This window comes from Camelus dromedarius, chromosome 4, assembly GCF_036321535.1.
Source record: "Camelus dromedarius isolate mCamDro1 chromosome 4, mCamDro1.pat, whole genome shotgun sequence".
In the NCBI taxonomy this organism is placed as follows: domain Eukaryota; kingdom Metazoa; phylum Chordata; class Mammalia; order Artiodactyla; family Camelidae; genus Camelus; species Camelus dromedarius.
This window is the reverse complement of record NC_087439.1, coordinates 3,365,245-3,392,798: the sequence shown is the minus strand read 5'-3', so window position 1 is coordinate 3,392,798 and position 27,554 is coordinate 3,365,245. Positions and strand designations below refer to the sequence as shown.

At 49.4% G+C, this 27,554-nt stretch overlaps 1 protein-coding gene across 2 annotated transcripts in view; it reads left to right on the top strand.

Annotated features, from left to right (window-relative positions):
* Window positions 1–27,458, top strand: part of CYFIP1 (cytoplasmic FMR1 interacting protein 1) — a 93,646-nt gene extending 66,188 nt beyond the window's left edge. For both annotated transcript variants that reach the window (XM_064484646.1, XM_064484645.1), the window contains exons 22-31: window positions 341–540; window positions 6,964–7,051; window positions 11,943–12,086; window positions 12,292–12,382; window positions 14,987–15,117; window positions 20,783–20,855; window positions 23,146–23,240; window positions 24,014–24,252; window positions 24,668–24,815; window positions 26,681–27,458. In XM_064484646.1, the coding sequence (XP_064340716.1) occupies window positions 341–540; window positions 6,964–7,051; window positions 11,943–12,086; window positions 12,292–12,382; window positions 14,987–15,117; window positions 20,783–20,855; window positions 23,146–23,240; window positions 24,014–24,252; window positions 24,668–24,815; window positions 26,681–26,845 (1,374 nt within the window). In that variant the 3' untranslated portion in view covers window positions 26,846–27,458. The remainder of the gene's footprint in view (window positions 1–340; window positions 541–6,963; window positions 7,052–11,942; window positions 12,087–12,291; window positions 12,383–14,986; window positions 15,118–20,782; window positions 20,856–23,145; window positions 23,241–24,013; window positions 24,253–24,667; window positions 24,816–26,680) is intronic.
* The last annotated feature ends 96 nt before the right edge of the window (window positions 27,459–27,554 follow it).

Below are 27,554 nucleotides of genomic sequence, written 5' to 3'. Positions count from 1 at the left end.
AGTGCTCTCTGCCCTGTGAGGGGGTTGGAGGCCAGCAGTGGACAATAGGGAGTTGACCGCAGTGGAGAAAGGACAGTGACCCTGGGGGTACAACTGTGGAAAGGAGGGCGTTGCAGGAGCAGTGGAGAGGACGTGCTGAATTGGGGTGTGGGCAGCAAGCGCGTGTCCCCTGCCAGGCCCCCGTGTGCTCTTGGCCTAGCCCTCGGGCCCCACGGCACAGCCCCTGGCCACCCACTCCCTGCTCTGTCCACCCCCATCCCTCTACCGCTGCCCGCACAGGGGGTGGAGGCTGCCGCACCAGGCCCGGTTCTGTCCTCACACCCTGTCTCTGGTCCCGTAGGAGCTGGATGGCCTCTTGGAAATCAACCGCATGACCCACAAGCTGCTGAGCAGGTACTTGACTCTGGACAGCTTCGACGCCATGTTCCGGGAGGCCAACCACAACGTGTCGGCGCCCTACGGGAGAATCACCCTCCACGTCTTCTGGGAGCTCAACTATGACTTCCTGCCCAACTACTGCTACAACGGCTCCACCAACCGGTGAGCTCGCCGCCTCAGGGATGGTGCTGGGCGCCCCCGCCAACGGGCATCTAGCAGGATGGTCTCAGGGCCTCCACCCTGCCCCCCCGTCCCCCATCATTTCCCGCGTCCAGGGTGCTCAGGCCCTCCTGGTCTCCCGTGTGTGCAGGTGCAGCCGTGGGCCAGCCCGTGGGAGTGTGGCGGTCGCGGCTCGGGCGGACTGCATGGCAGGGCCGGGGCTCCCGTCCGGAGCAGCCCCTGCGGCCCGGGGTGGGACCCGTGCTGCCCGTGGACGGCGGCTGCCGGGTCTGCACTTTGAAGTCTGCAGACGGTGGAACGTGCTGGGCGCCTCTCTTTTTGTGGTTCTACTCTGAGATGTTGGGGCACATGAGGGTCAGCTGGTCAGCCACCCACCTACCATTTTACTCCTCTACTGAGCAGCGCAAAGCAGCCCACTGGGTGGGTGGCATGGCTGCTGGCCGCAGGGTCGTGCGGTCCTGCCTCATGAAGCAGCTCATGTCCTGGGGTGGCCCTGGGGCGGCCCCTGCACTCTGGGCGTCCACCTGCCTAAGGCTCGTCCTCCCTGCGCCCTGTTCTGTGTCAGCACACGCCAGGGACACGCAGGAGTGTGCGTGTATGTAAGAGAGTGTGTGTTAGTGAGTAATAGAGAAGTGGGGGAATATGAGTGATGGTGGGTGTGTAAGAGACAGTGTGTACGTGTATGTGATGTCTGTGTGAGTGTTATTACCACTGCTTAAAAGTAAGTGTCTTTGGCTTTTACTTTGCTTCATTACTGCATCTCAACATCCCACCACGTGTTGGCTTAATCATGGCTGATATCTAGGCCTAGATTTTTGTGCCTTGATCCAGAGGGACTGAGCTTTGAACCTGAGGGCAGAAGGGAGGCCCTTCTGCAGCTTGATCATACCTGCTGTTGCCCTCGTCTGTCTGGGACCAAGCGTTCGTTTTCTGGTGGGGAGGCAGACCTGTTCCCGGTGTGTGGAGCTGTGCATCAGAGCCATTGGCCAGGCCCCTGGGAGCAGAGCGGACACGTGCTGTGGCCACAGCAGCCACAGGTGGAGAAGCCTCCTTGGGTCAGGGGTCCCCATGGCTGGCTGGGTACAAGCCACCGGAACCAAACTTGAGTGACCACGCATCCCTGTCAGCTCTCTTTTCAGTGCCCACTTTCTTGAAATAGGTATTTTTCAAGTTGTTACAGAATTAACTGAAAATATATTTTTATTATGCAAGTAATGCTTCATAATTGTAGAAAAACTAGATATCATATATATATATACTTATATACATGGAAATAATTAAATTCCTAATGATTTCCATTGTAAAAATGTCTTCTAGAGTTTTTGCCATACGGTCAAATATAATGTACACTTTTTATCTTGCAGAAATGGTTGTTACTGGGGACACTGTTAAATACACATTGTTTCTCCACGTCATAGATCTTGGAGAAGAGCACGCCATGTTAGCGACGGTGTATATATGCTTGTACTTCTGAAAATCTGTTTAAGTTATGGCCAGTGTTTGCAAGATTTTCGTTACTTTGGTTAGTCCGTTTGGAACCTTTAGAATGAACTTCTGTTACGTCTCTTAAGTCATTTTTGCCCAGAGCTTAGAACTGGCATCTCCAAAGGTGAAATGCAGCAGAACCCCAGTGTTGGCAAGTCCAGAAAATGTGTTATAGTCGGGGCGGTGGGTGGGGCAGAATCAGGCCACACAGGGAGCTGTGATTTTTTTAGTATTACTTTGGATTGCATATTTGATTGTCTAGCATTTTGTCTCCCTTTTAAGGGATTCCCAGAGATACTGCAAAAGGAACAGTTGAAGTGTTCCCCGGGCCCCTTTTGTGCCCACTGCATTGCATGCATACATTGCCCACCTGTCCTGGTCAACTTGGTGACAATAATTAAGATGGGCCGAGGCCTCAGAAACACCAGGAGCCGTGGGAGGACTGCGGAGGGACACGTGAAAGTGCCATGAGGAGGAATGTTGGCATGCGCTGTAAACCCTTCTGTTGAATCACTGTGTTTTCTGAAGGATGCTTCGGGCATCTGGATGGAAGCTGGGTGAGGAGTGTGCAGTTGGGGAAAGAGATTCTGAGGCTCCGCCCTCTGAGCTGGGCCCACGTGGGTGCCCTCACCCCAACTGCAGCTGCTGATAGGGAACAGCCCTGCTGTCCAGGGCCGCCTGTCCTGCTGGCGGCAGGAGCCCTGATGTCAGAGCCGAGGTGGCCAGAAGTCAGGTCAGGACCTCCGTCTTTGGTTCCCAACATGATATCTAACGTGAATGTTGGTGAGCAGAAGGCTGCCTTCGCCTGGTACTGCGCTGGGAGCCCGCGGGCGGGTCTGCAGAGCCCGCCCAAAGCCCAGGTGCCTGGAGGCCAGGCGATCGCTCGGGAACCCAATGTCACGTGTGTCAGAGCTGTGAGCTTAGCGTGTGTGCTGGCTGGGACCAGCATGATATAACCTCAGCCTCCTGACGCCCAGAGACCTGGGGTGCAGTTAGGGCAGGCACACACCAGAGCAGCGCTGGGGGCCCCCCCTTTGCATCAGTGCCAGCAAGAGCCATTCTGTATTTTTAGCGCATCTTTCAGGGAACCCTTAATGCTTCATTAGCTGGAAAAGGCGTTTTGTGTGTCCAGAGTGAGAACCGCAGTGTGCGCCCAGTGTTTTAATTCCCGCCTCAGGGTTTCCCGAGAGCCGCTTGCAGGAGCCCAGGACTCCCTTTGTTGTCTGGCGTGTCTGCTTGTTTTGCTGCTTATTTCTGATGCATGAGTTACGCCTGGTGACTCTGGGAGGGCGCTTAGGTGGCCTGTGACTGCAGTGTAACCTGTACAACTGCTCACCGCGACAGTGCTGTAGCCTTGGCAGTAAGCCAGCTGCTGGGCTCAGAGTCGGGCCTCTGGCTGGAACAGCACCGAAGGCGGGTGTGCCCTGAGTGGGGTGTGGTGCTCCACGAGGCTGTCCCACCGCTGGCCGTGCTCAGGGTGGTGGCTGTGAAGTTTCTCCACTGGCGTGGTACCATTTTTCTGTTTGAAGTTGGTAAGTAATTTATGAGGAGATAATTTGAGACTTTAAATAAGCTGTTTCTTGTTAAAACTTGACCCACTGATTTCAGCACCTGTTGGTGATTCTCACCCAAAGCCGTTCTCACTGCGGCGGCTGAACGGTGGTGATGTGGGAGCTTTTTCCTTCCATCTACAGATGGTAGTTGGCATTCTGCTGTGTGCACTTGTTAGTGTTCGTTTATTTGTTCATTTATTATGAGTGAGGACTCAGGGATCCCAAAGCAGGGTTATGATCTGTTACTGGCGTGAATTGATTTTGTGGCTCGAGTCGGCCGTGTTTTGGCCGGTGGGATCCCCTCCCGCCTCGTCTCTGTCTTCTGGGCTGTCCCCAGGGCTCTGCAGCCCTGCTCTGCCTTCTGCACCACAGGAGCTTCCAGGTTCATCTTGGAATTCTCCTACCTTATCCTTGAAATCTGTGATTCACCAGGATTCCTTTTAATGCAGAACATTTTAAAATTAAGCCAAGCCTGCGTGTTAGGTATGTCCTTGCCTCTGGTCCCTCTGGGACTCAGGGAAAGGACTTCTCTGGACTCTTCCCACTAGTGGTGTGGCCAGCAGTCCCCGGCCTGCAGCCACATCCCTCCAGCCTGTCTCTGTCTCTGTCAGTACGTGGCGTTTTCCTTCTGTGTCTGTGTCCTCTTCCTGTGAGGACGTGAGCCCTGCTGTACTGGATTAAGGGCGCACTCTGCTCCAGAATGACTTCATCTTGACTAATCTGCAACAACCCTGTTTCTGAATAAGAGTGCATTCTGAGAGACTGATAGTTAGGACTGCAAGTTCTGTTTTGAGGGGACACAGCTAAACCCCTCATGTTTACATGTGCCTCCTTCTGTCCAGCTGTCTGTGCGTTAAAGCCGTGAATTCACACTGCGGTTGTCAATTTCCGCTCAGCACCGCAGGCTTCGGTTCCATTCTTGTAACTTCTTTCTACACTGAGGATTCTTGTTTCATCTTCTTAGTGTATTCACTCATTTGCTCAGTTCTAGAACGTGCAGAAAGTAGCTTCAGAATTACTGACCCTACCCACTGCAAAACGCAAACCTACTAACTGGCACTCAATATTTGTTTCCTTTTTTTTTGTCTTTAGATTGAGAAATACATATGGTCAAAACATGGTGTTTAACAGTTGTTTATGGGGAGAGAGGAGGGTGTAGCTCAGGGGTAGACCGCGTGCTTAGCATGCACGAGGTCCTGGGTTCAATCCCAGTGTCTCCGTTAAAAAAGTAAATAAACCTAATAACCTCCCCCCAAAAATTTTAAAAATAAAGTTGCTTAGGATAATGGAATATCAGAGTTTGGATTTACTTTTTTGCCTCAAACAAGTGGGAATCTGCACACAATTCATGAAGCAACTGTTTTCACTGGATGTTCCCCTGAGGGAAAGGAAACAAGGGGTGTGGACTCTGACTTCCCTGGCTTTCTGCCTGGAAGCACTTTGGACATCTTGCTCTGTGGAGGAGACGGATTGGAAATCGAGGAAGCCGAGACAGCTGGAATTTGCAAGGCAGATTATGGGAGAGGAGAGAGGTGGGCAGAGAAACAGTTCCTGAGACCAACTTAGGGGCCCTTTTCAGTCTTTGCTTGAATTTTAAACTCCGTGCACAAGAGCAGCTGCTGTAGATGGAACAGTTCCCAGAGCTCACTGGGCGTTGCCTGCAAGAACGGAGAAACCTCGCTGAGCACTGGGCACTCGAGAGAGTTGCCAGAAGGGCCTGTCTTAGTACCAGCCCTCGGGGAGTGACTGCTGCACACCCTGACAGGTCATGAAAGGATCCAGCTGGCTTGCAAGCAATTTAACCATCTGCCCACAAACACTCAACACTGTTTGAAGGATGATGACAAAATCCAGCCACTCAGCAACATGCCGCTTCTGCGCAAACGCGCTCAGTGCTGCGCTGCCTCCCCTCAGATGCGCGTGTTCATTTCATGCGCTGGTGTTGTTTTGACAGTTACATCCTTTGTTAATTTCTTAAAGTGCAATATGTGTTAATCAAGTTCTTAGAATTTAGTAATGAGCAAATCTGTGTTTTTGTAATCGATGCATAGTTTTGCAATGTTGTGCTAGTTTTGCGTGTACAGCATAGTGACTTAGTCATATATATATATATATATATACATATTTGTCTGTTCTTTTTCAGATTCTTTTCTACTATAAGTTATTCTAAGATACTGAATATAGTTCCCTGTATTATACAGTGAGGCCTTTTTGTTATCTATTTTACATACAGTAGTTAGTATCTGCTAATCCCAAACTCCCAATTTAGCCCTCTCCCCACTTCCCCTTGGGTAACCATAGTTTGTTTTCTATGTCTGTGAGTCTGTTTCTGTTTTATATATAAGTTCATTTGTATCGGGGTTTTTTGATTCCACGTACAAGTGGTATCATATGATATTTGTCTTTCTCTGTCTAACTTCACTTAGAATGACTATCTCTAGGTCCATCCATGTTGCTGCAAATGGCATTATTTTATTCTCTTTTATGTCTGAGTAGTTTTCCATTGTATAGATATATCACAGCTTCTTTATCCAGTCATCTGTTGATGGACATTTAGGTTGCTTCCATGTCTTGGCTGTTGTAAATAGTGCTGCTGTGAACACTGGGGTTATGTATCTTTTTGAGTTAGAGTTTTCTCCAGATATACGCCCAGGAGTGGGATTGCTGGATCATGTGGTAGCTTTATTTTTAGTTTTTTAAGGAATCTCCATTACCATTTTCCATAGTGGCTGCACCAAACTACATTCCCACCAACAGTGTGGGAGGGTTCCTTTCACATTTTTTTAATCGTGCATCTTTGCAAAAGTTATATGTTTAAACGAACCCTTCTGACTTGAAAGTGTTAGCAGATTTTGATGCTTCTGCTTTAAGATCCAAGCATTTGATTTTCAGTGGCTCCTAATCCGTCATGAAGCCAGTTTCTTGGCCCAGCTAGTGTGCTTATAGACTCACCTCCTATTAGCACGTAACCAGTGACCTGAGTGACCGCCTCACTGCCCCGTCTGCCTTCCTGCTCCAGTGCCTGCATCACTGTGGTGTCCAGAGGCCCAGCCAGGCCTGAGCGCCTGGTCATTCCCAGTTGTCAAAGGACTGAATTAGGCTTGAGGTGGTTCTGGTGCCAAGTTTGGAGACTGTTTACGTGCTGGACGGCCCTGGTGTTCTCACTCTGTTCCTCACCTTTGTATACATTTCTCATACTTTAGAGTATTTGTGTCTCAGAATTTTCCTGTGTGATAATTACGTCAGTTAATTGGGAGGACGCTTTAATTGATGAGTGATAGGGAAGTTCTGAATTTTAAAGAACTACCATTAAACTTTTGATTTTCTTTCTTTCTTCTTTTTCTTTTTTTTCTTTTATTCTGTGTAGATTTGTTCGGACAGTATTACCATTTTCTCAAGAATTTCAAAGAGATAAACAGCCAAATGCACAACCCCAGTATTTGCACGGATCAAAGGTAAGTTCTTTTGTGTTTGTATTTTGAAGTTTAGTTTGAATCAGTTTAGTTGCAGTGATTTAAATGTATCACACCATGTATAAAATGTTACAGTTCCCTTCTGCTGGCCCCTTTCTGACAAGTAATGTGGTGCTGGGCAGCCTTCTGGCCACGGAGTGGGTGTCGGGCTGGACCCAGCCTGACCGCTGACACCTATGGAAGTGAGATGATTGGCAGATTTAAAGAATTCAGAACATCAAGCCAAGAAAGTGTGTGGAAGAGGCTTGGGGGCACATTTGTGACGGAGGGGCAGGGGGCCCGGCCAGGTGTGACACTTTGAAGGGAGGAGCTGAGGTGGGAGGGGGCACGCGGGAAATAGCTGACACCCAGAGACCACAGGCACGTGGGCACAGGACGCCCACTGGCTCCTGAGATGAGGCACATGTCCGGGCTGACGGCGGCCAGGTGTGCAGTGGCAGGGACATTATTAAGCGTTAGTATTGTGAATATTTAAAGCACTCTTACAATTTGATGAGAGACACTCTGGTTAAAAAAGAAGAGAGCCAGATGCAATGAGCAGACCTTTCCCAAAAATGTAGTAGAAAAATAAAAATAGGTCCCAGCCTCACCAGTGATTGAAGAAAAAGATACGACAGCAGTGAGACGAATTTTGCCTCTCAGATCAGAGAAGGCTCGGGGAGGGAAACTGCGTTAAGTGTGGCCGCAGGAGTGCACGTGAGACCGTGTGATTCGGGGCGGCCATCTGCCAGCACTCACCAGTATTTAAATGTTCTCACTGGTGGGAAGCCGGACCCCTGAGGAAATAAATCACTCGAGTACAAAGTAAGATCTGTTACCGGCGTGATACACAACATTCTCATAAAAAAATGGCGGCAAACTCACTGGCCATCAAGAGCACTAGGACAAGGTTCTGTCCAGGGGATGCAGTGCCATCACTGAAAAGGAGCACGCAGACCCTGCCGACGGGTCATGGGGCGCAAAGAAGTCAGCCTCCAAACAGAATGGTCCCGAGATGGGGATGCCCTCAGGGGAAGGCTGTGCTGGTCGGTTTCCCTGGGTCTCCACAGCCTCTGGCCGGCCTCCTTCGGGTCTCTGGAAGGATGCAGTCCCGGGGAGAGGTGGTTCTGAGAGAGGCTCCCACCCTGGCACTGCTGGCCACCGTGGGGTGAAGGGCCCCTCGGCAGCATTCCCTCCGGGAGCACTTGCACAAGGAGGCAGCAGCGTTTCCGCTTCTGTGCGACAAAGCCGTGAGCCCACGGGGTCCCGAGGCGCCAGGGGTCCCCCTTCACACCTTCCATGTCCACGGCGGGTGCTGCAGGCTGCCTGCAAAGCAGGTGTCCACCTGGAGGGAAGGAAAGAATAAATTATTCTTTTTAAAGCAACCAGTAGTGACTGAACTTGACTGTAGGATTTCAGCCTGTTTGAGAAATTACGTTTGTGTTATTTGTATTCTCACAGCCTAAACCAGGACTTTTTTTTAGAGTGTTTGGACTCATAAAAAAGTCTAACAAGTTTGCATGAACAATGCTGATGTTGACTGTTCCTCTTACATGACACTTCTTTTGAAGATCAAAAAGAGGCGGAATGCCAAAGCCCAGTGCCGTGGAGCTGAGCCGTGCTCCTCGTGAGAAGGCGCTGTCTCTGCGGTGCGAGGTGCGCCCCGCACTTAAGGTGCTTGCCCCTGTGAGGCTGTGGGATGCACGGGAATCCGATCGTTCTTTTGTTAGGAGTGGTGAGCTTGGGCTCGTGTCTCAAGTTCTGACTTAGCTGAGTGCCCCCTTACGATGATGTCTGGTTAGTTCCTGGTAGTGGCACCGCTCTGAGTGAGCACGCCGGAGCAGGTCACTGATGCTCTTTCCTATAAGAGTGTCCACACTTCCCAGTTGAAGACGCACAGTGTCGGGGCATTAGAGAACCCAGGGCAGGTGACTAGTGGGTCTGGAGCCCGGGTCCTCTGGTTTCCGGGTGAGGCATCGGGCGTGGCCAGCAGTGTTTCTTGAATTGAGCTGGGAGGCTCCCCTCCGGGTCTGAGTGGTTTACAGCGGAGGTTTTAGAATTTTGCCCTCTCCAGAGACAGTGCCCCCTCCCCTCCCTCTCAGTAGTGACATCGCTCTGGTTTTGTTGTCCCTGGGATGTGCCATCTTTGGGGTGACTGAGGTCACCAGGAAGCCAAACACTGGTCAAGGGGAGCGGAGATTAGGTGTCATTGAGCCCCAGGTCCCAAGCACGTCAAGGATGGCTTTGGAAGTGAAGTTTCTCACTTGTAACACGAGGCCATTTGATTTCACTAATGGTTTTTTTCAGCATTACAACTTATTATCAAGAAAAACCTCCCCCAGAATCCCAGCATTGAAAGCACCGCTGTGCTTTGAGGAGGGATGGGGGGAGGAGGTTGTGTCTGAGCCCACGATCATTACATGGTCCTTTCGAGTCTGATAGGGTCGTAGGCATGGGTGTGGGACAGGCGTTTGACAGTGTTTCCACCGTGGTCAGTCTGGCATCTGATCATTGGTTTAGACTCAGACTTTGTGTTGTGGGAGTCCCAGGACCACCTGCACGTTTGGTAATTCTCCAGATGGACTCGCAGCTGAGTTTATTACGACAAAAGGACACAGAACAGGATCAGTGAGGGGGAAAAGATGCAGAGGTGGTGATGGAAGTGGGCGCAGGCTTCCTGTGGTCCCTCGTGGGGGCGCATGGGGCCTGGGATGCAGAGTGTTCCCGCCCAGGAAAGAGGAGCCCACAGAACACCCGGGGCCGAGGCTTCACTGGGGCTGGGGGCAGAGGCACGGCCACCTGTGTGACTGGCCCCCATCACCAAAACCCCAGAACCCCCGGAAGGAGAGGAGGAGCGCCTCCTAAATCACTGTTTCTGTGAACAATGTAGACAAGCTTGGACGGCATGGCTGTGCCCCGGGAATAGAAAACAGCTGTCAATCGGTAACACAGGCAACAGTCCGAGGGCTGAGTTCCCAGGAGTTGCAGGCTGGCGTGTTGGAGCTGAGCAGCCAGGCCTGCTGTGCCGAGGTTTTATAATCCTTGCTGTCCTGATGTGGCTGTCTGTGTATGTAGAGGAAATATTTAAGGCAGTTACAAAGGGGGAAGAGGGGAAGATACAGGGACCTAAAAGGAGGTCAGAGTGGTCCCTGCACTTAAAGTGGTAGCATGCTGATAGCGGTAGATTGTGGTGACTTACGTGATGTACGATGTAAGACCTTGACCCTGACAGACCTGCGCAAGGGGTGCTCTCAGAAATACCGCAGGTAAATCACGGTGGAATTCTCAGGCATGCTGAAGTGACCCGCAGGAAGGATGAAACAGAGCCTACTTAAATATCAGTAATTACATTGTGTGTAAATATATTAAATGCCAGTGGTCTGAAGACAGTTACACGGTAGAGATGGGCAGAGTGGATTAAAAACATGACTGTATAAGAAGCTCACTTCAAGTTAATGATACACGTAGGTTGGAAATAGAAGGGTGGAAAAAGATGGATCATACAGACATTAATCAAAAGAAAGCAGGAGTAGGGGAGAGGGTAGAGCTCAGTAGTAGAGCACATGCTTAGCCTGCGTGAGGTCCTGGGTTCAATCCCCAGTGCCTCCATTTAGTTAATTGATTAATTGATTAATTAATTAATAATTACCTCCTTCCCAATAAAGAAAGAAAAGAAAGGAAGGAAGCAGGAGTGACTGTATGAATGTAAGATAAAGTAGATTTCAGAGCCAAGAATATTACCAGGGACAAGAAGGGACATTACATAATGATAAAAAGATCAAGCCACCAAGAAAATACAGCAGACCTGAATATTTATGCACCAAACAACAGAGTTTCAAAGCACGTGGACTAAAAACTGTCGTAAGTGAGAGGAGAAATGAACAACTGCACAGTTGTAGTTGGGGAAGTCAGCCTTCCTCTCACCTAGTAATTGAAACAGTCAGTACAGAAAGTCAGCAACGAAAACAGCTAAACGCCATCAACCAGCAGGTTGATTATTGTTGACATGTCAGAGCACTTCACCCAGCAACAGCAGAACACACACTCTTTTTAGGCGCCCATGGAGCATCCTCCAAGATAGACCATATCCTAGGACAGACCACAACAAAATTAAAAGAATTGAAATATTACAGAGTGTGTTATCTGACCACAGTGAACTCAAACTAGAAATCAGTAACAAAAAGATGACGAGAAAATCTCCGAACACTTGCAGATGAACACATTTCTAAATGATCCCTGGGGCAAGAGGAAGTCTCAAGGGAAATTTTTAAAAAGACATTGAACTAAATGAAATGCAAATACATCAAAATTTGCGGGGCGCAGCTAAAGAAGTGTGCGAGGGAAATGCATAGCTCTGAATGCTTGCATTAGGAGTCTCCGTGCAGAGCGTGTGCCCATGTCCTTAGACAAGCTTGGAGGTCCCCTCTTACAGGAAGCCACCCTGACTACCTTTCCTGCCAGCCCACCCTGTGGGGCCTGCTGTCCCTACTCCCTGTGCATCCTGAGCATGCAGCTCCCCCTACCCCATCAGAGTCTGTCCTGGATGTCTCCCTCCGGAGACTGGGAGCAGTTCCATGGGGGCAGCAGTGAGGCTCTAAGATACATTCATTTCTCCTTGCAGGACCTCAAAATGCTTTTTGTGGGACCAGCAGTTTATTAAATGCTGAAAACCAAATGGCTTTATTTGCTTCTGTTTTAGCAAGCTTGTTTTCACATCTTCAGGTTGAAAACATGGATACCAGGAAGGGTGGTCTAACAGGTGCTCCGGATCCTTCCACCCGAGGGCCCTGTGTACTGATGCACTTTGCCAAGCAATTCCTCCTCTTCACGTGTGTGTAGGGGCTGCGTTGAAACCCCCAAGACTTCATCAAGCACTGACGTTCTCTGTCCCCAGGCTTTGAACCTGGCCTACTCGAGCATTTATGGCAGCTACCGCAACTTCGTGGGGCCCCCGCACTTCCAGGTCATCTGCCGGCTGCTGGGCTACCAGGGCATTGCGGTGGTCATGGAGGAGCTGCTGAAGGTGGTCAAGAGCCTGGTATGTGCCCCTTGGGTGTGCGGCCTTCCTGGGGGAGGATTCTGCACCCACTTCCTCGGGGGGGTGCTTTCCTTTCCAGCCAGTGATTCTCGGTCCTGGGTCATCACAGTGCGTTTTATGAACAGACTCCTTTTCCCAAGTCCCCGTCACACCTTGGCCCGCGGGGCAGTGGGGGCTGGTGGCTGACACGGCCCCTCTCCCTCAGCTGCAAGGCACGATCCTGCAGTACGTGAAGACGCTGATGGAGGTGATGCCCAAGGTCTGCCGGCTGCCTCGGCACGAGTACGGCTCCCCCGGTGAGCGCGGCGCCTCCCTGGGTGCACGGGGGGCGGGGCCCGTGTCAGCCCGGCCACGGGGAGGGACACCAAGTGGGCAGTCACTGACAAGGTTGCCATCTGCTTTCCCCGCTGGGAGGAGGTGGGGGCCAACCAGAGCCTGATGGTCTGCAGCCTTTCAGCCAGGAGCAGGCTGCAGGAGGGTGTGTGGGAGTTGTGGGGCGGGGGTGACAGGGCTCTGAACCCTGTGCGCCTCAGCTCTCCTGCAAAACCTGGATCTTGAACATCACTGACCAGGGAGGGGCAGGGAGCTCGACTGCCACGTCCAGCTGCCCGCCGGGCTTGACCAGCTCCACGCAGGGTGCAGCCCATCTGTCACATTGGCTGGCCGGCTATAGGGCCCTGGGGCAGGGGTGCCCTGCGGGGTGCCAGCCCTGCACGGCCTGACCAGCACTGGTTTGGAGCTCCGCACACAAAAGCCTTTGTGGTCTCAGGCAGCATTGTCCGTGATAAAACGGGACTGCAGGAGCCCTTGTCTCGTACAAAACTGCCTTTTATCTCGTATCCATTAATACTTCCCTGAGAGCTGGACGACTGCCTTGCTAAGTGACTTGGGCCCACATGTGGACCACCCAGGGGAGGCTGCTCTGATGGGCAGTCGGCTGGTGAGGCTGAGCCCCCGGGGCTGTCGCTGGTGTCTCGGGAGACGGCGAGGTGACGCATTCGGCCACTGGGGTGACTGTCGGTGAGCCTGGCTCGGGAGCCTGAGTCCAAGGTCAGAAGTAGATGGGTAACGCTGGGGTCATAAAAGTGGTGCTCAGATCCTGGCCAGAGGGGGGCATTTTTAATGTTGTTGATGAAGCCATTTAGGCCAAATCCAGAGCTGGTCTGGGGCAGAGCTGTGGACTTTAGGGCCGCTCCCCACACGTCCTCGCCCCGCTGGGTGGCCGGGCCCGTGGCACCTTGTGCGCCTCGTGTAGATGACACTGTGTTGCTGGGGGACCCTGCTCTTTAGTGCCTGTTGGGGGGCTACACGTGTGGAGGAACATCCCCCCCCCGGGAGGGTCCGAGCTCACGCTGGGTGATGTGGAGACCTGGGGGGCGGGTGGTGTGGGGCGTGGACCACGAGAGGAAGGGATGGCCTCTCAGACGGGCAGGGCCGTGGGTGCTTGTGGATCAGCACTCAGGGCTGACCCATTGGGATGAGGAGTTTGAAATCTCTTAAGTCTCCAATTTTGTCCCTCTCTGGTTGTTTTGGCTTTTCCACATCTTCTGTGTGACTATCCACTCTGGAGTCAGCTCCAGGATTTTTGACTGGGTCAGCGTTGAGTGCAGGATTGAGTCAGGGGACACTGACTCTCTGTCCAGGCTTTGTGTCTTGTGTCTTTTCCTGCCATATCACAACATCCAGGGCTCAGGAGCCCTGGGGGAAGCTGTGCGGGTTTCACCATGGAGTAGGCATTTAGCTGCAGGGCTTTGGTTTAGTCCTTTATTGGATTAAGTACACTCCCCTCTGTGCCTGTGAAGTGAGTTTTATCGAATACCTTTCCTACTTCTGCTGGGCATGATGCCTTCTCGGAAGATACAGGCAAACCTGGGAGTCATGGTGGGTTTGGTTCCAGACCACCGCAAAGAAGTGAGCCACGGAACTGTTTGGTTTCCCAGGGCATGTGAAATTATGTTTACGCTTGACTGTAGTCTGTTAAGTGCGCAACAGCATTATGTCTTAAAGAATGTACACACTGTAATTAAAAACACGTCGTTGCTAAAACATGCCAACCATCACCAGAGCCTTTAGCAAGTTGTGACCTTTTTGCCATAGTAACATCCAAGATCACTGATCACAGATCACCCTAACAAATAAAATAAATGATGAAGGAGTTTAAAATGGGGGCGGATATAGCTCAGGGGTAGAGTGCATGCTTAGGGAGCACAAGGTCCTGGGTTCAATCCCCAGTACCTCCATCGAAAAACAAACTAAATAAATAATTACCTCCCCGCTGCAAAAAAAAAGGAAAAAGGAAAATTTTTTGAAATTTTTTAAATTAAAAAAATAGAAAAGGGTTTAAAAAAATTAAGGGAGGGTATAGCTCAAGTGGTAGAGCGCAAGCTTAGCGTGCACGAGGTCCTACGTTCCATCCCCAGTACCGCCATCAAGATAGACAGATAGAGAAACAGAGAAATAAATAAATCTAATCCCCCGAAACAAAGACCAAAACCAAATAAAAAATAAAAACAAAAATATGTATAAACGAAAAACCCTAAAAAAAATTTTTTTTAACTTTAAAAAATACTACAAGAATTACAAAATGTGACAAAGAGACATGCGGTGAGCAGATGCTGCTGGAAAAATGGTGCCTGTAGACTTGCTCAATGCAGGGTCGCCACAAACCCTCAATGTGCAAAAAGCACAATGTCTGCAAAACATAGTAACACGAGCTCTGCCTGTGGTGGACAGACCACCACTGCAGGGACGGTGCTGGGATCAGGAGACGGGTGGCCATGCCCATGGTGGGCACAGTGGCCATGTCAGAGGATGCTGGCCGGGGACCCCAGGCGGCACCCTGGGGCATCTCCTGCCCCTCCAGCCTCCCCCAACCCCAGCCTCACGCTCCCTCACCACAGGCATCCTGGAGTTCTTCCACCACCAGTTGAAGGACATCGTTGAGTACGCAGAGCTGAAGACAGTGTGCTTCCAGAACCTGCGGGAGGTGGGCAACGCTGTCCTCTTCTGCCTGCTCATCGAGCAGAGCCTGGTGAGTGCCCAGCCCTGCCCGGGTCCTGCCGGGCCCCGGCCTAGGGGTGATGGGAGAGGGAAAGCTTCAGAGACTTGCTCTATTGGGATTATTAACGATGGAAGGGGAGCAAGTGTTCTTTCTTCATGACTATTTAGACTTTAATTTGAATTTGTTTCCTACAATTGAAAAACAGAAAAACTTTCAAATTAAAATGAAACATTTGTTTCCTTTTTGGAAATACGATTTTAAAACTTCAACAAATGATGTCATCTTTTTTTGTTGTTGTTCCTATTCTATTTTTTTCTCTACATATGATGTTATATTTATCTATATATAGTTCTAAAAACTGTTGAGTTTTTTTCTATTTGTTCTATTTGAAACCCATTTTATTAAATAAATTTGGAAAATTTGAAAAGTCTTTAAAAAAAGAAAAACAGAAATGCAATGAAGTTCGTTAAAGAATGGTTTACTTTGTGAGCATCATCAGAATGTTTTATTATGTATTATTTGCTGCATCTAAATGAACATATGTGACATACACATAAGGTATAGAGCACCGCTGCCCGGGAGAGCTGGCTGTGATGGAGAGGTCAGATCTGAGGCTGTTGAGCCCTCAAAAGTGTGGCTCCGTGTGACAGAAGAACTGATTTTTACATTTTACTGAATTTTAGTTATTTGATGTTTAAAGAGCTGCGCATGCCCCATCCCCGCCGTGGTGGAGAGCGTGATAAAGCAGACACTGGGACCCCCTCAGCACTAAGAAGTCAGTCACATGTGGAACACCTGCTTTCTCCACTGATTCCTCTGGTGTCATTTAGCCTGTCCCTCTGTCCCCTGTAGGTCATGTCAACTGACAGCTCTGAACTGAGGGCCTAGTGAGTGTGACAGGGGCTCTCAGGGGCCTCGCTCTGCGTCTCCCTCAGGACTGCTGTTAAACGCTCCCTTCGTGATGTGTGTCCATTGTACTATAATTTGAGTAACTTCTGTGTTACATTTGATGCACACACCTCTCCCTGTCTGTGGCTTGAGTTTTCACTCTGGTAGTGGTGGTATTTGATAAACTGATACTCTTTGTTTGAATATAGTCACTTTTTTTCATGGTTAACACATTTTGTATCTCTTGAAAGAAGTCCTTTTCTACCTAGGAGTCATGAAGGTGTTCTTGTGTATTTCCGTCCACACGTGGTGGGTTTTGCTTTCAGTTCTAATCCTTCTGGGATTGGCTTTGGTGTCTCATGTGAGACGTGGAGGAAGTCTCTTTGTCCCTCTCTGGGGGGGTGACCAGTTGTCCCTCCTTCCACGACTGCAGGACAGTGCCTCTCCCTGCTGGTCCCCAGGGCCGCTCTGTCCCCCTGCAGGCTCCGGTGGACACGCTGCTGCATCTCTTGTCTTCCTTCCATGTCCCGCTGGTCTGTGCATCTGTCCCTGGCTTCCAGCTCGTAACCTTATGTGTTATAGCTCCAACTTCTGTCCTGACACCTGACACGACGTGTTCCTGACCTCGTGTCTTCAAGTACCTGCTGCCTTTTCATGGATCCTGGTTCTGCTTTGAAAGGATTAGAATCAGCTTGTCAAATGGATTGAAAAAGCACATTGGGATTTCAGCGGGAATTGCATTGCCTTTCTAGCTCCATGTAGGGAGGTCTTTGCTCTGTTGCTTCTTTCGGGGGGGTGGGTAATTAGGTTATTTATTTATTTTTAGAAGCAGTACTGGGGATTGAACCCAGGACCCCACGCATGCTAAGCACACGCTCTGCCACTTGAGCTGTCCCTCCCTGCCTGCTCTGTTGCTTCTTAAAGCAGTCTCTTGTCTCTGGGGCCCTGGCAGCTTGGCAGGGGCAGGGTCGTGTTTTGCAGAGACGGGGACCAGGGTGCCCCGTACACTGTGCTGCACATGACAGTCAGACTGCCGGGCCTGTAGTGGCTGGCTGAGCCATGGGACTGGCCGCCTCGCACCTGTGTCTGCAAAAATCAAAGTATGTTGGATACGGCCTCTGGTTGAAACCCACATCCTCCAGCTTCCCTTCTGCTGCTCTGCTCCCAGGAGACCCTTTCCAGAGAGAGGGGACCCCCAGGCCCTCATTGCCCCACCCCCCGTGACTCGCACAGCTGCCCTGCCCTACAGCACCGGTGGTGGGAGGGGGAGTGGCGGGTGGCTCCCCGAGGAGCAGGTGTCCAGGGCAGCCTCACCCCAGAAACAGCTGAGGGAGAGCTAAATCTTCACCCTAAATACATGTGAATTTTTAACAACCAAATAAGTGAGGGAAAAATTCCTTTAAATAGTAATCACTTATGAAATTGAAATATTTACTATAGAACAGTTCCCCTCACGTGTGGCTTTTCCTGAACACGCACATGAAGTGCAGCCTCGTCCACGTGTGTCCAGGCCTGAAGGTGCCCCTTAGTCACTGGCCCCAGGGCAGGGCAGGGGGCTGCCCTGTGGAATTGATCAGGTTAGTGGCAGAGACTCCTTAAAGGCTGGTGTCTCTTCTGGTCCAGATGCCCTTTTAGGAAATAAGATAAACTGTTAAAAGCTTTTCCTTTACAAAATAGAAAATGTCAAGGACTTCCTTATATGAGCAGAAAATAATTATGGACCCAAACTCCTAGGGTCCTATTAGGACTAACAGATGCCCACAGCTATATATAAAATACATAACCAACAAGGGCCCCCTGTACAGCACAGGGAACTGGATTCAGTCTCTTGTAATAACCTGTAATGGAAAAGAATAGACATATATACATGTATAACTGAGTCCCTTTGCTGTACGTGTGAAACTAACTTGTAAATCAACTACACTTCAATTAAAAAAAACTCTAGTTTTCTGGTGATTGATGGCCCTGAGTAAATGTTTCCTTGCAGACTTTTTGTTGTTTGGCCTAAAATAACTGCAGATGGGTCAGGTTCACTGCCTGGTGATTCACCTACAAATGGGTAACCTTGATGATACAATAATCTTAGTACATCTCATTGCAGTGTAACATAATGTAACGTAACACGATAATGCAATACGATAATATAATATAATTATATACTGTTCCACAAGAAAAAAAATGCAATGATGGAACCACGGGAGTTTGAAGCTGGAGGGGCAGGACTTACTATCTCTTCTCAGCTCAAAGGAGTTGTCAGGATGACACTTGGACATTTGTTGCTTCTGGAAGGAGTGTGATCCTGTGTTAGACACTTCAGAATTGCGGGAGGAGGGTAGAGCTCAGTGGTAGAGCGGGTGCTTAGCATGCACGAGGTCCTGGGTTCAGTCCCCAGTACCTCCAATAAGATAAATAAATAAATAAATAAATAAACCTAATTACCTCCCCCCCAAAAATAAATAAATAAAAATAGTAATGAAAAATACTTTAAAAAAAAAAAAACTTCGGAAAAGAGAAATCTCAGACCGATGAGATCCTTACCTGCCCAGACCCTTCAATCCCCCTGTTATCTATCGCTGGATGCCCTTCTGAGTTGTCTGGGACTCTCAAAGACCCCCTAGCCCTGGGGGCCCCGGCTGGCGCCAGAAATTTGTTCAGTGACCAAAAACACTGATCTTGCTCTGAATCTCTGCACTGGATGGATGCTTCTGACTCTCTGAAGAAGGGCTGTTTTCATTTTGGTTTTCAAATTCTGCTAAACCCAACCCAAAATTTTTGGTAACGTAGGTTTTTTTTTTACCTTGTATTTGTGTATGCTCGCTAAATTTTTTGTTTTAGATAGCTTTACGTTGCTTGTTTTTTTTTTAAATTGAAATATAGTCAGTCACAATTGTGTCAATTTCTGGTGTACAGCATACTGTCCCCGTAATGCATGTATATACAGTTCTCTTTCATTAAAGGTTATTAGAAGATATTGAACATAATTCCCTGTGCTGTACAGAAGAAATTTGTTTTTTTAATCTACTTTTATATATAGTTAATATTTTCAAATCTCGAACTTCCAAATTTATCCTTTCTCACCCCCTTTTTCCCCACCACTGGTAACTTTAGATTGTTTACTAAGTCTGCAGGTCTGTTTCTGCTGTGTAGATGACTTCATTAGTGCCCTCTTTTTCCTTTTTTTAGATTCCACATATGAGTGGTACCATATGGTGTCTTTCTTTCTCTTTCTGGCTGACTGCACTCAGAACAGTGATCTCCAGGTCCATCCCTGTTGCTGCATGCTTGTTTTTAATGCTGATATTTATGGCCATTCTCCCTCTTTCTGTGGTTTGGTTTGGGGGCAGAAGTTTGAGCTCATTGGCCGTGGCACCAGGTGGCCAGGTGGCCCATCTGGAGTGGCATTGCCGGTGGGCAGGGTGCTTTACCACCGTTAGAGACCCCTGCCTGTGTGGCTCTGTCCCCGCGATGCCACCCACTGGCCGGGCCACTTCCTTGCAGTCAGTCACCTTCCAAATGCCCTCCCGCCCTCTGTTGGTGCAGGCAGGCCAATCACCCATCTCCACTTTGCGTTTCTCACTTGACAGTAAGTATGTCCTGGAGACCACAGCACATGGGTAAGTGGTGACGTTCCTTAGCCTTTTTGTAGCTGCACAGGCTCCCACGGACACCTCCCTCCTTCCTGTGTTTGCAAGGTGCGCCTCACAGCCCGATGCTTTCCTTCCTTGACCGTGTCCCCGCCACCACACACACACTCCTAGTGCAGGAGGCCCGGGAGCAGGTCCTGTGCGTGCTGGCCCAGAGGGTGCCTGTCACGTGTGTTCTGCGCACAGGACTCGGGCACAGGAGACCGGGAGCTGGGGGGTCAGCATCCCTCCGGAGGGTCTGGTGGAGCTGGGGTGGCTGGCTGGCTGCTGCGCTGGGTGTCTGTTAGGTGATGGTGGGACCCTCACCTGATGGGGACAGAAAGCCTTCGCTCCCTCCTGTTGGTCTTAGCTTTGCTGTCACCTTGGGGGAGCTCCTCAAGGGAAACTCTTGGCAGTCAGGATGCTGTGACTCTCTGACGCCCACTTCTCTGTTTAATAATCTGCTTTGTTACAGTTTCCGGGTGGGTGGAGAGTAGGAGGCGCGGGAACTCCTGCCCGTCTTCTGCCCTGAGGTGATGGCACCACGGTCGGGGGAGCCCTCCACTGTTTGCGGGCCCCGGACTCGGGAAGGGCGCCCTGTGCATGACCACCTTTGGGTGCATGGTGGGGCTCTGGGAGTTCTGTCGCCCCTGTGACGCTGGAAGTAAACTCTCCGCAGTGCGTTCTCCTGGAGGGTGGCTGGGCCATGCGTGGTGCAGGGTGTCGTCAGCTCTGAAGGAGCTGGTGATATAGCAGCACGCTCAGGGCCACTGCTCGGAACTTTGTCTGGGGCTCTGGGGACACTGGTGCCGCCCCTTCCTGCTGCCTCCCGCCCTGTTTGCACAGGAAGTGCCTTCTTTCTGCCTGTGCAGGGAGGGCTGTCAGACTGTAAATGCTGGAAAGCAAAGGCCACATTCAAGGCTGGGGTTGTGTGTGCCCACGTTGAAATTAGCCAAAAGTAAGTAAACTGAAAATTCAGTTCCTCAGCCACATTCCAAGGACTTAATCATCACCCGTGGCTGGCAGTACCTCAGAGGACAGCAGACCAAGAACATTTCCAGAAGCCCTGAGACTCCGTTTACTTTACACTAAATGACAAAGATGTGCCTTGTTTCCAGCACTGATTTCTTTGTCCATCTTTGCTGCGAGATAAACTTCCTAACGCAGCCTTCTCTCTGTTCTAGTCTTTAGAAGAAGTCTGTGACCTGCTGCACGCAGCCCCTTTCCAGAACATCTTGCCAAGAGTCCACGTGAAAGGTGAGCCAGTGTCCTCTGACCAGGGTGGGGACACACGTCTGTGTGGCCAGAGGACTCAAGGCTGGTTTTTTTTTAGTTTAGTGCCATTCATTGGGGTAATTGGTAATTTAATATAGTTAAGTGAGTATTGAATAACTGAAGTATTTAGGGCTGGAATGATATGTCTTGGATGTGCGTCAGAAAAGCTTGGGTGGGGGAGATGGTACAGCTCAGGGGTAGAGCGTGTGCCTAGCCTGCACAAGGTCTTGGCTTCAGTCCCCAGTATCTCCATTAAAATAAATACATAAACCTAATTAACTCCCCCACAAAAAAACCCAGAATCGCATAGGAGCAGGAATGTCGAGTATTTGTCCAGTGAGCGGCAGGAGCTCGTGATCCTTGCAGCAGGTGGGCACAGAGGGCGCAACTGTCCTAAGCTCTGCTTTTGATTACTTTGGATTTTTCAATATGTTTTAAAAAGTGGGATTTTTTTTCAATACATTTAAAAAAGTGAATATTGAAACCAGTGGGGGTTTTGGATGGGGAAGGGATGAAAGTCATCATCCTCTTCTCCATCAGCTAAGCTCCACCTGGTTCTGTTGACTGTTCCCAGACCAGTTCTGTCCTCTGCTTTCACATGAGTCCACACCATCAGCATGTCCCGTAGAACCTGGGTCACTGCACTGGCCTCCTAACTGGTGTCCCTGCTTCCACCCCTGCGCCCCCTGCAACTTACTCGCAGCAGAGCAGCCCAAGTGAAATTGTAAAGTTGTAAATGAAAAAGTTGTAAATGAAAAATCACTCCCCTGCTCGGACCCCTCCAAGGCTCCCCAGGACCTCAGGCCCTGTTCTCCTGGTGGGATGATTTAGGTGGGGAATTCAGGCCCAGCTGCCCTAACAGATAAGATGTGCGGCCCCCAGAGATGGAGGTCTGGGGCACTTAGCTCCTCCATCCCAGGCAGAGCTCTCCCTAGTTCTTTATTTGCATGTCAAGTTTTGTCAGATCTTCCCAACAGACCTGGTTGAAAAGATAGCAGGGATATCCCCATTTTACAGCTGGGCAAACAAAGGCTGAGAGACGGGAGGAGACCCACTCATGGCCACTCAGTAAGTGGCAGACAAAGTAAAATCAACAGGTAAATAGAGAACAATTGTGATACAGCCATACTCGGCAAAAAAAAAAAAAAAGGAATGACTGATATATTGAGACATATTGAGATAACATAGATAAATCTCAAAATAATGATGCTTAGTGAAAGAAGCCAGACGGAAAGGGAGTATGGCTGTGTGCGTCAGTCTGAGTCTGTTCAGGCTGCTGTAACAAAACACCACGGACTGGGTGGCTTAGGAACGGCAGAAAGTTATTTCTCACTGTTGCGGAGGCTGGGAAGTCGGATCAAGGGGCCGGCAGGCTCAGTGCCTAGTGAGGTCCCGCTCCCTGGTTCACAAGCAGCTGTCTCTGTGCTGTGTGCGCCCGCACGTGGCGGGCGTGCAGGGGAGCGCTCCACAGCCCCTTTCGCAAGGACACCGATCCCAGTCAGGGCAGCTCTGCCCTCAGGACCTAATTACCTCCCACAGACCCCACCCTCAAATACCATTCCTGTAGAGGTTAGGATTTCAACATAGGGATTTTGAGAGAACACAGGCATGCAGTTTATAGCAGATTCCACTTACAAAAAACCCTGGAAAATGCAAACTCGTCTGCGTGACAGAAAGCAGATCAGTGGTTGCGCGAGGACACAGCATCCCTGAAGAGGGTGTCAGGAGGATCAGGGATTATAAAGGGATGGGGGGGAGGGGTGGACATGTGCACTGTCTGGCGGTTTCACAGATGTACGCTGTGTCAGACTTACCAAAACGTACACTTTGAATGTGTGCAAGATGCTGTATGTCAATTATAGCTCAATAAAGCTGTTTTTTTCTTTTAAGTGCATATTGAGGGGGGAGGGTATAGCTCAGTGGTAGAGCACAAGCTGAGCACGCACCCGGTCCCAGGTTCAATCCCCGGTACTGCCATAATTAATCAATCAATCAATCTAATTACCTCCCCCTGCAAAACAATTAAAATAATTTTTAAAAATAAAATTTAAAAAGTGAATATTCAACAGAAAATCCGTTTTCTGTTTGAATTAAAATAGCAAATGTGGCAGTTCTATAAAAGAATTTTCAAAGAAAATCTCCATGTATAATGTTAACTTAAACATCTTTCATTTGTGGGGGGTTTATTTGTTTTATTAATTTATTTTTGCCAAGTTAAACTTGTGTCACTGTTTTTCATACAAAGGGAGAAAACTTTTTTTTTCCTCTGCAGAGGGAGAGAGACTTGATGCCAAAATGAAAAGGCTAGAATCCAAGTACGCCCCACTGCATCTGGTCCCTCTGATTGAAAGACTGGGAACCCCTCAGGTAACACGCCTCTCCCGTGAGCTGGGCCTCCACGTCGGGCTCTTGGCTCAGGCTCTGGGTGAGACCCAGACCCGAGGTGTCATGAGGTTGGACGGCCCCGCTCATCCGCTCAGGCCCCCGTGTCTCCAGTGGGGTTCGTAACAGGACCTTGTCTCAGGGTGGCCGCGAAGGCTTAGTGAGCTAACTGTGGAAGGGGCTGAGCCCGCCACCTGGCAGGTGAGACACACACTGTAAACGTCACTGTTTTGTCCATCCCTTCACAAGAAGGCTTCCTCATCGGTTTCTAAGAACAGGAGACAGTGGGAGTCTCTGGGACAGGAGGCAGGACATCCGGGAGGAGGTCCCTGATCCTGTATCAGCCTGAGCTACATCAGGGTCTCAGCCTCCGCACTGTTGCCGTTTTGGAGCAGATGCTCCTTTGTTGGGGGGAACGTCCTATGAACTGGGACATTTAGTGGGATCCCTGGCCTCTACTCACTAGATGCCACTAGACTCACCCTGACCTGTGACAACCAAAAATGTCTCCACGCATTGTCGGATGTCCTCTGGATGCAAATCACAGTTGTGCCTGACAGTTCTTGACCCCAAAATATATCAGGGCTGCTAAGACATATAGGTAATGATAGTTGATGTTATTTATTTTGCTGATGCCTGTTTCTCAAAACCCTCTTCTGCAAGCTGGGATGGTTTTCTAGTCAGAAAGAAAAGTGGAGCAGTTGGGGTTCAGGACTCCAGCCTCCTGCCCTGCCCATGACATTTCGTCCTTTCCACAGCAAATTGCAATAGCGAGAGAGGGGGACTTGCTGACAAAGGAGCGTCTCTGCTGCGGCCTGTCCATGTTTGAAGTCATCCTGACTCGGATCCGGACCTTTCTGGACGACCCCATCTGGCGTGGGCCGCTGCCCAGCAACGGGGTCATGCACGTGGATGACTGCGTTGAGTTCCACAGACTGTGGAGTGCCATGCAGTTTGTCTACTGCATTCCCGTGGGGACCCACGAGTTCACCGTCGAGTAAGCACGTGCTCAGCGGAGGGGGGAGGGGGGAGCAGAAGCTGGTTCTGGGCCAACACAGAAGACCCCCTGCGCCTGGAAACAGACCCCAGCATCACTGGGCGGCTGTAATGCCCCTTATGTGACAGGGAGGGCTCGGGGCCGGCCTTCTGGAATTCTCTGAACCCATGGGCACTTACACAAGTCAGGCATGCATTTTCCTAGGTAGGAGGGCCACAGCTTCTTGAACTCATTTTTCAGGGAGGGGCCATGAGCTAAAAAAGGTTAGGAAACAGTTTGCCAGCAGAACCCAAAAGAGGTGTTCACCAAAGCAGGGGCACGTCCGTGCTCCGCGTTCCCTGCCCGGCCCCGCCCCGCGGGTGGCGTGGCCACTGGTGTCTGAGCGCCACCCCCCCCCCCCACTTCTCGTCTCCAGGCAGTGTTTCGGCGACGGGCTCCACTGGGCCGGCTGCATGATCATCGTGCTGCTCGGGCAGCAGCGGCGCTTCGCCGTGCTGGATTTCTGCTACCATCTCCTCAAAGTCCAGAAACACGACGGCAAAGATGAAATTATCAAAAACGTGGTATGTGGATATTTCACAAAAAAAGGATACTTTCTGTTTATGAAAAGCTGTTTTCCTGGGGATGTTTCTCATCCCAGCACTTAAGGTGCCACCAACTGGAGATTTCCTTTTGCTTCCCAAGGGAATCTAAATGTAATTGGTAAGTAAAGGAGTCTGGCAGGTAAATACTGATGGTTCCATTTGCCTTCCGTTTTCAGGGTATGTAGACCTACCTCCTATATAGTCTTATAAAATCTGCATTTTCAGATCATTGGCACAGTCTTCCAGTCTTCTGGCTCCCTTTGTTGTAGTTAAAGTGTGTTTGGGGCTATCTTTAAAGATTTTTTTGTGTTTGTCATTTTATGGACTCTTTGTTGTTGAATTCCAGAAAATACTCTGCCATTTGCCGTTGCAAATATTTTAGTTTTTCTTCCATTTGGGACTCTGGTTAGACATGTGTTAGACATTCTTAGCTGCTCTCTACTTATCCTACAGTTTTCTAGGTCCGAAGTCCGGTACGGCTCGGCTCAGCTGGGTCCTCTGTGCACTTTCAGTATCCTAGGGCTGTGTTCCTTCTGGGGCCTCTGGGCATGGATCTGCTGCAGACTCACTCAGGTGGTTGGGTCCATTCAGTTCCTTGCAGTTGGACGACTGAGGTCCCGCATCCTTGCTGGCTAATTAGCCCACATCCCTTCTCATGTTTAACTTTCTGCCATGTCTCTCCTGCCTCCAGCTGGAGGAAGTCCTCTGCACATGATTTGATTGGGTCCATGTGGCTACTTTCCCTGTTTTGAAGTCTGTAAGCTTGACTACATTTGCAAAGTCCCCTTCGCCATGGGAAGCTAGTATGTTCACAGGTCCCAGGGATTGGGGTGTAGACATCTTTGTGACTCAACCTCTCACCGCCCCATTTCCTTGGCTCTCTGGGCTCTACCCAGAGTACTTTCTTCGTTTAACTAACTAACGTCAGCTCAGTCTGGTATGCTACGTGTCTACTTTTGAAAATCATTAGTTTATATTTAAAATTTTGATTTAGTTTTTCAAATCTTGGTAGTACTTGATAATTTTACCATCTCCATGGAATTTTTCCATTTTTTACTTGTTTACACATTTCATGTGTCTTATATTCTGTATTTTAAAATTCTAGTATCTGAGGCCTCAAGGAGAAGTCTAAAACTCTGAAATGCTTCATTCTGTGTTGGTTTTTTATTTGCCACTCTTGTTTGACTGAACTTCGTTTGGGTTGCTTTTCTCCCAAGATTTGCATTCATTGCTTATCTCCCAGAGCCATTACCAGCTTGGGGCCACGTTAGCCTGAGAGGTCCTGGCTTCATGGGGAGCCTCCAGGTGCAGTCCACCTTGCTTCCAGCCCAAGCCATCTCTTCACCCCGCTGCCTCTGGCAGCATCCATGCCTGTGGAGGTCCTGGCTTTTGCTTTAGTTCCTCCATAGGCAGAACCAGAAGTGCTTTTTGAAGTTTGTTCTGTTTTTGTACTTGTGTGTGTGTGTGTTCTGTTATAGCAGAAGGGTCTATAAAGCATCCTGTCCACAATGGCTGGAAATCTTTAAAACTTGTGTTAGTTCTCTGGTCTTTCTCCACTGATCATGTTACTTTCGTCTTTCCATTACTAGCTTTTAGGACACTGTAGGTTCTTAATACCTGTTTGTTGAATGAATAGATCTGCAAGTTGTACAGATGAATCTACCATTAGCATGAAACCAACAGATAATTGTTTAAATGCAAAATATATTTATCATTCCAGTAGTTACATTACGGAGACGGTATGTGTGTAATTTTTCCGAGATGTGAAAATGGCTGACATTTTGCAACATGACAAATAAACGGACAACTTTATTAGTAAAACACCCTAATTTTAACTGTTGTAGCCTCTGAAAAAGATGGTGGAGAGAATTCGCAAGTTCCAGATTCTCAATGACGAGATTATCACCATCTTGGACAAGTACTTGAAGTCGGGCGACGGCGAGAACACACCAGTAGAGCACGTTCGCTGCTTCCAGCCGCCCATCCACCAGTCCCTGGCCAGCAGCTGAGGGCGGGTGTCCCCTGTTTCTGAGTCCTAGCACTGACTACATTTAATAACGCTAACAGCATGTTTTTCTTTCCGTAAACTATTTAGTGAGATTTTTAGGGACTATTTTTCAGTATCTCTGTGCCTATGAAAGGGGTGCTTTTCAATCTAAAAAGCTTAATTTTATAAAATTGACTTATTTTTCTAGACTAAAATTGTATATGCTTTTGGTAATTGGGAAGTCGGAGAATATTGGCTGCTGGTTACCATCATGTTCTTACAAAATTATTTTCCATTTTTCTGTGGAATGTTCCAACAGCTAGCTGGGTCATGAAGTGCTGCTCAGGTCATCCACTGACCCTTTAGCAAAGGATCTGTAACAGGGAAAGATTTGTGGACTTAAGCGAGAAACTTAATGCCAGCTAATTGTGATAAAACCCGTTACCCTTTAGAATTAAACAGTAATTAATTAGCTTTTGTTCATGGATTTTTCTGAAAACCTTTTCTAAGTCATTTTGTTCCCTTTGTGTCAGTTTCAGAACTTGATTTCTCTGCTTCTACTAAATCCAGTTGTGACAAAATCTAATTTGTGAGGTATGATTTAAAGGTTACAGAAATAAAACTGATAAAACCTGTTTCTGTCCATTTGTCACTGGGCCCCCGTGTGGGCAAGGTACTTTCTCTGCTGACCCGAGTGCACAGGCCAGGCCAGGAGGCCAGGTCACCTGCAG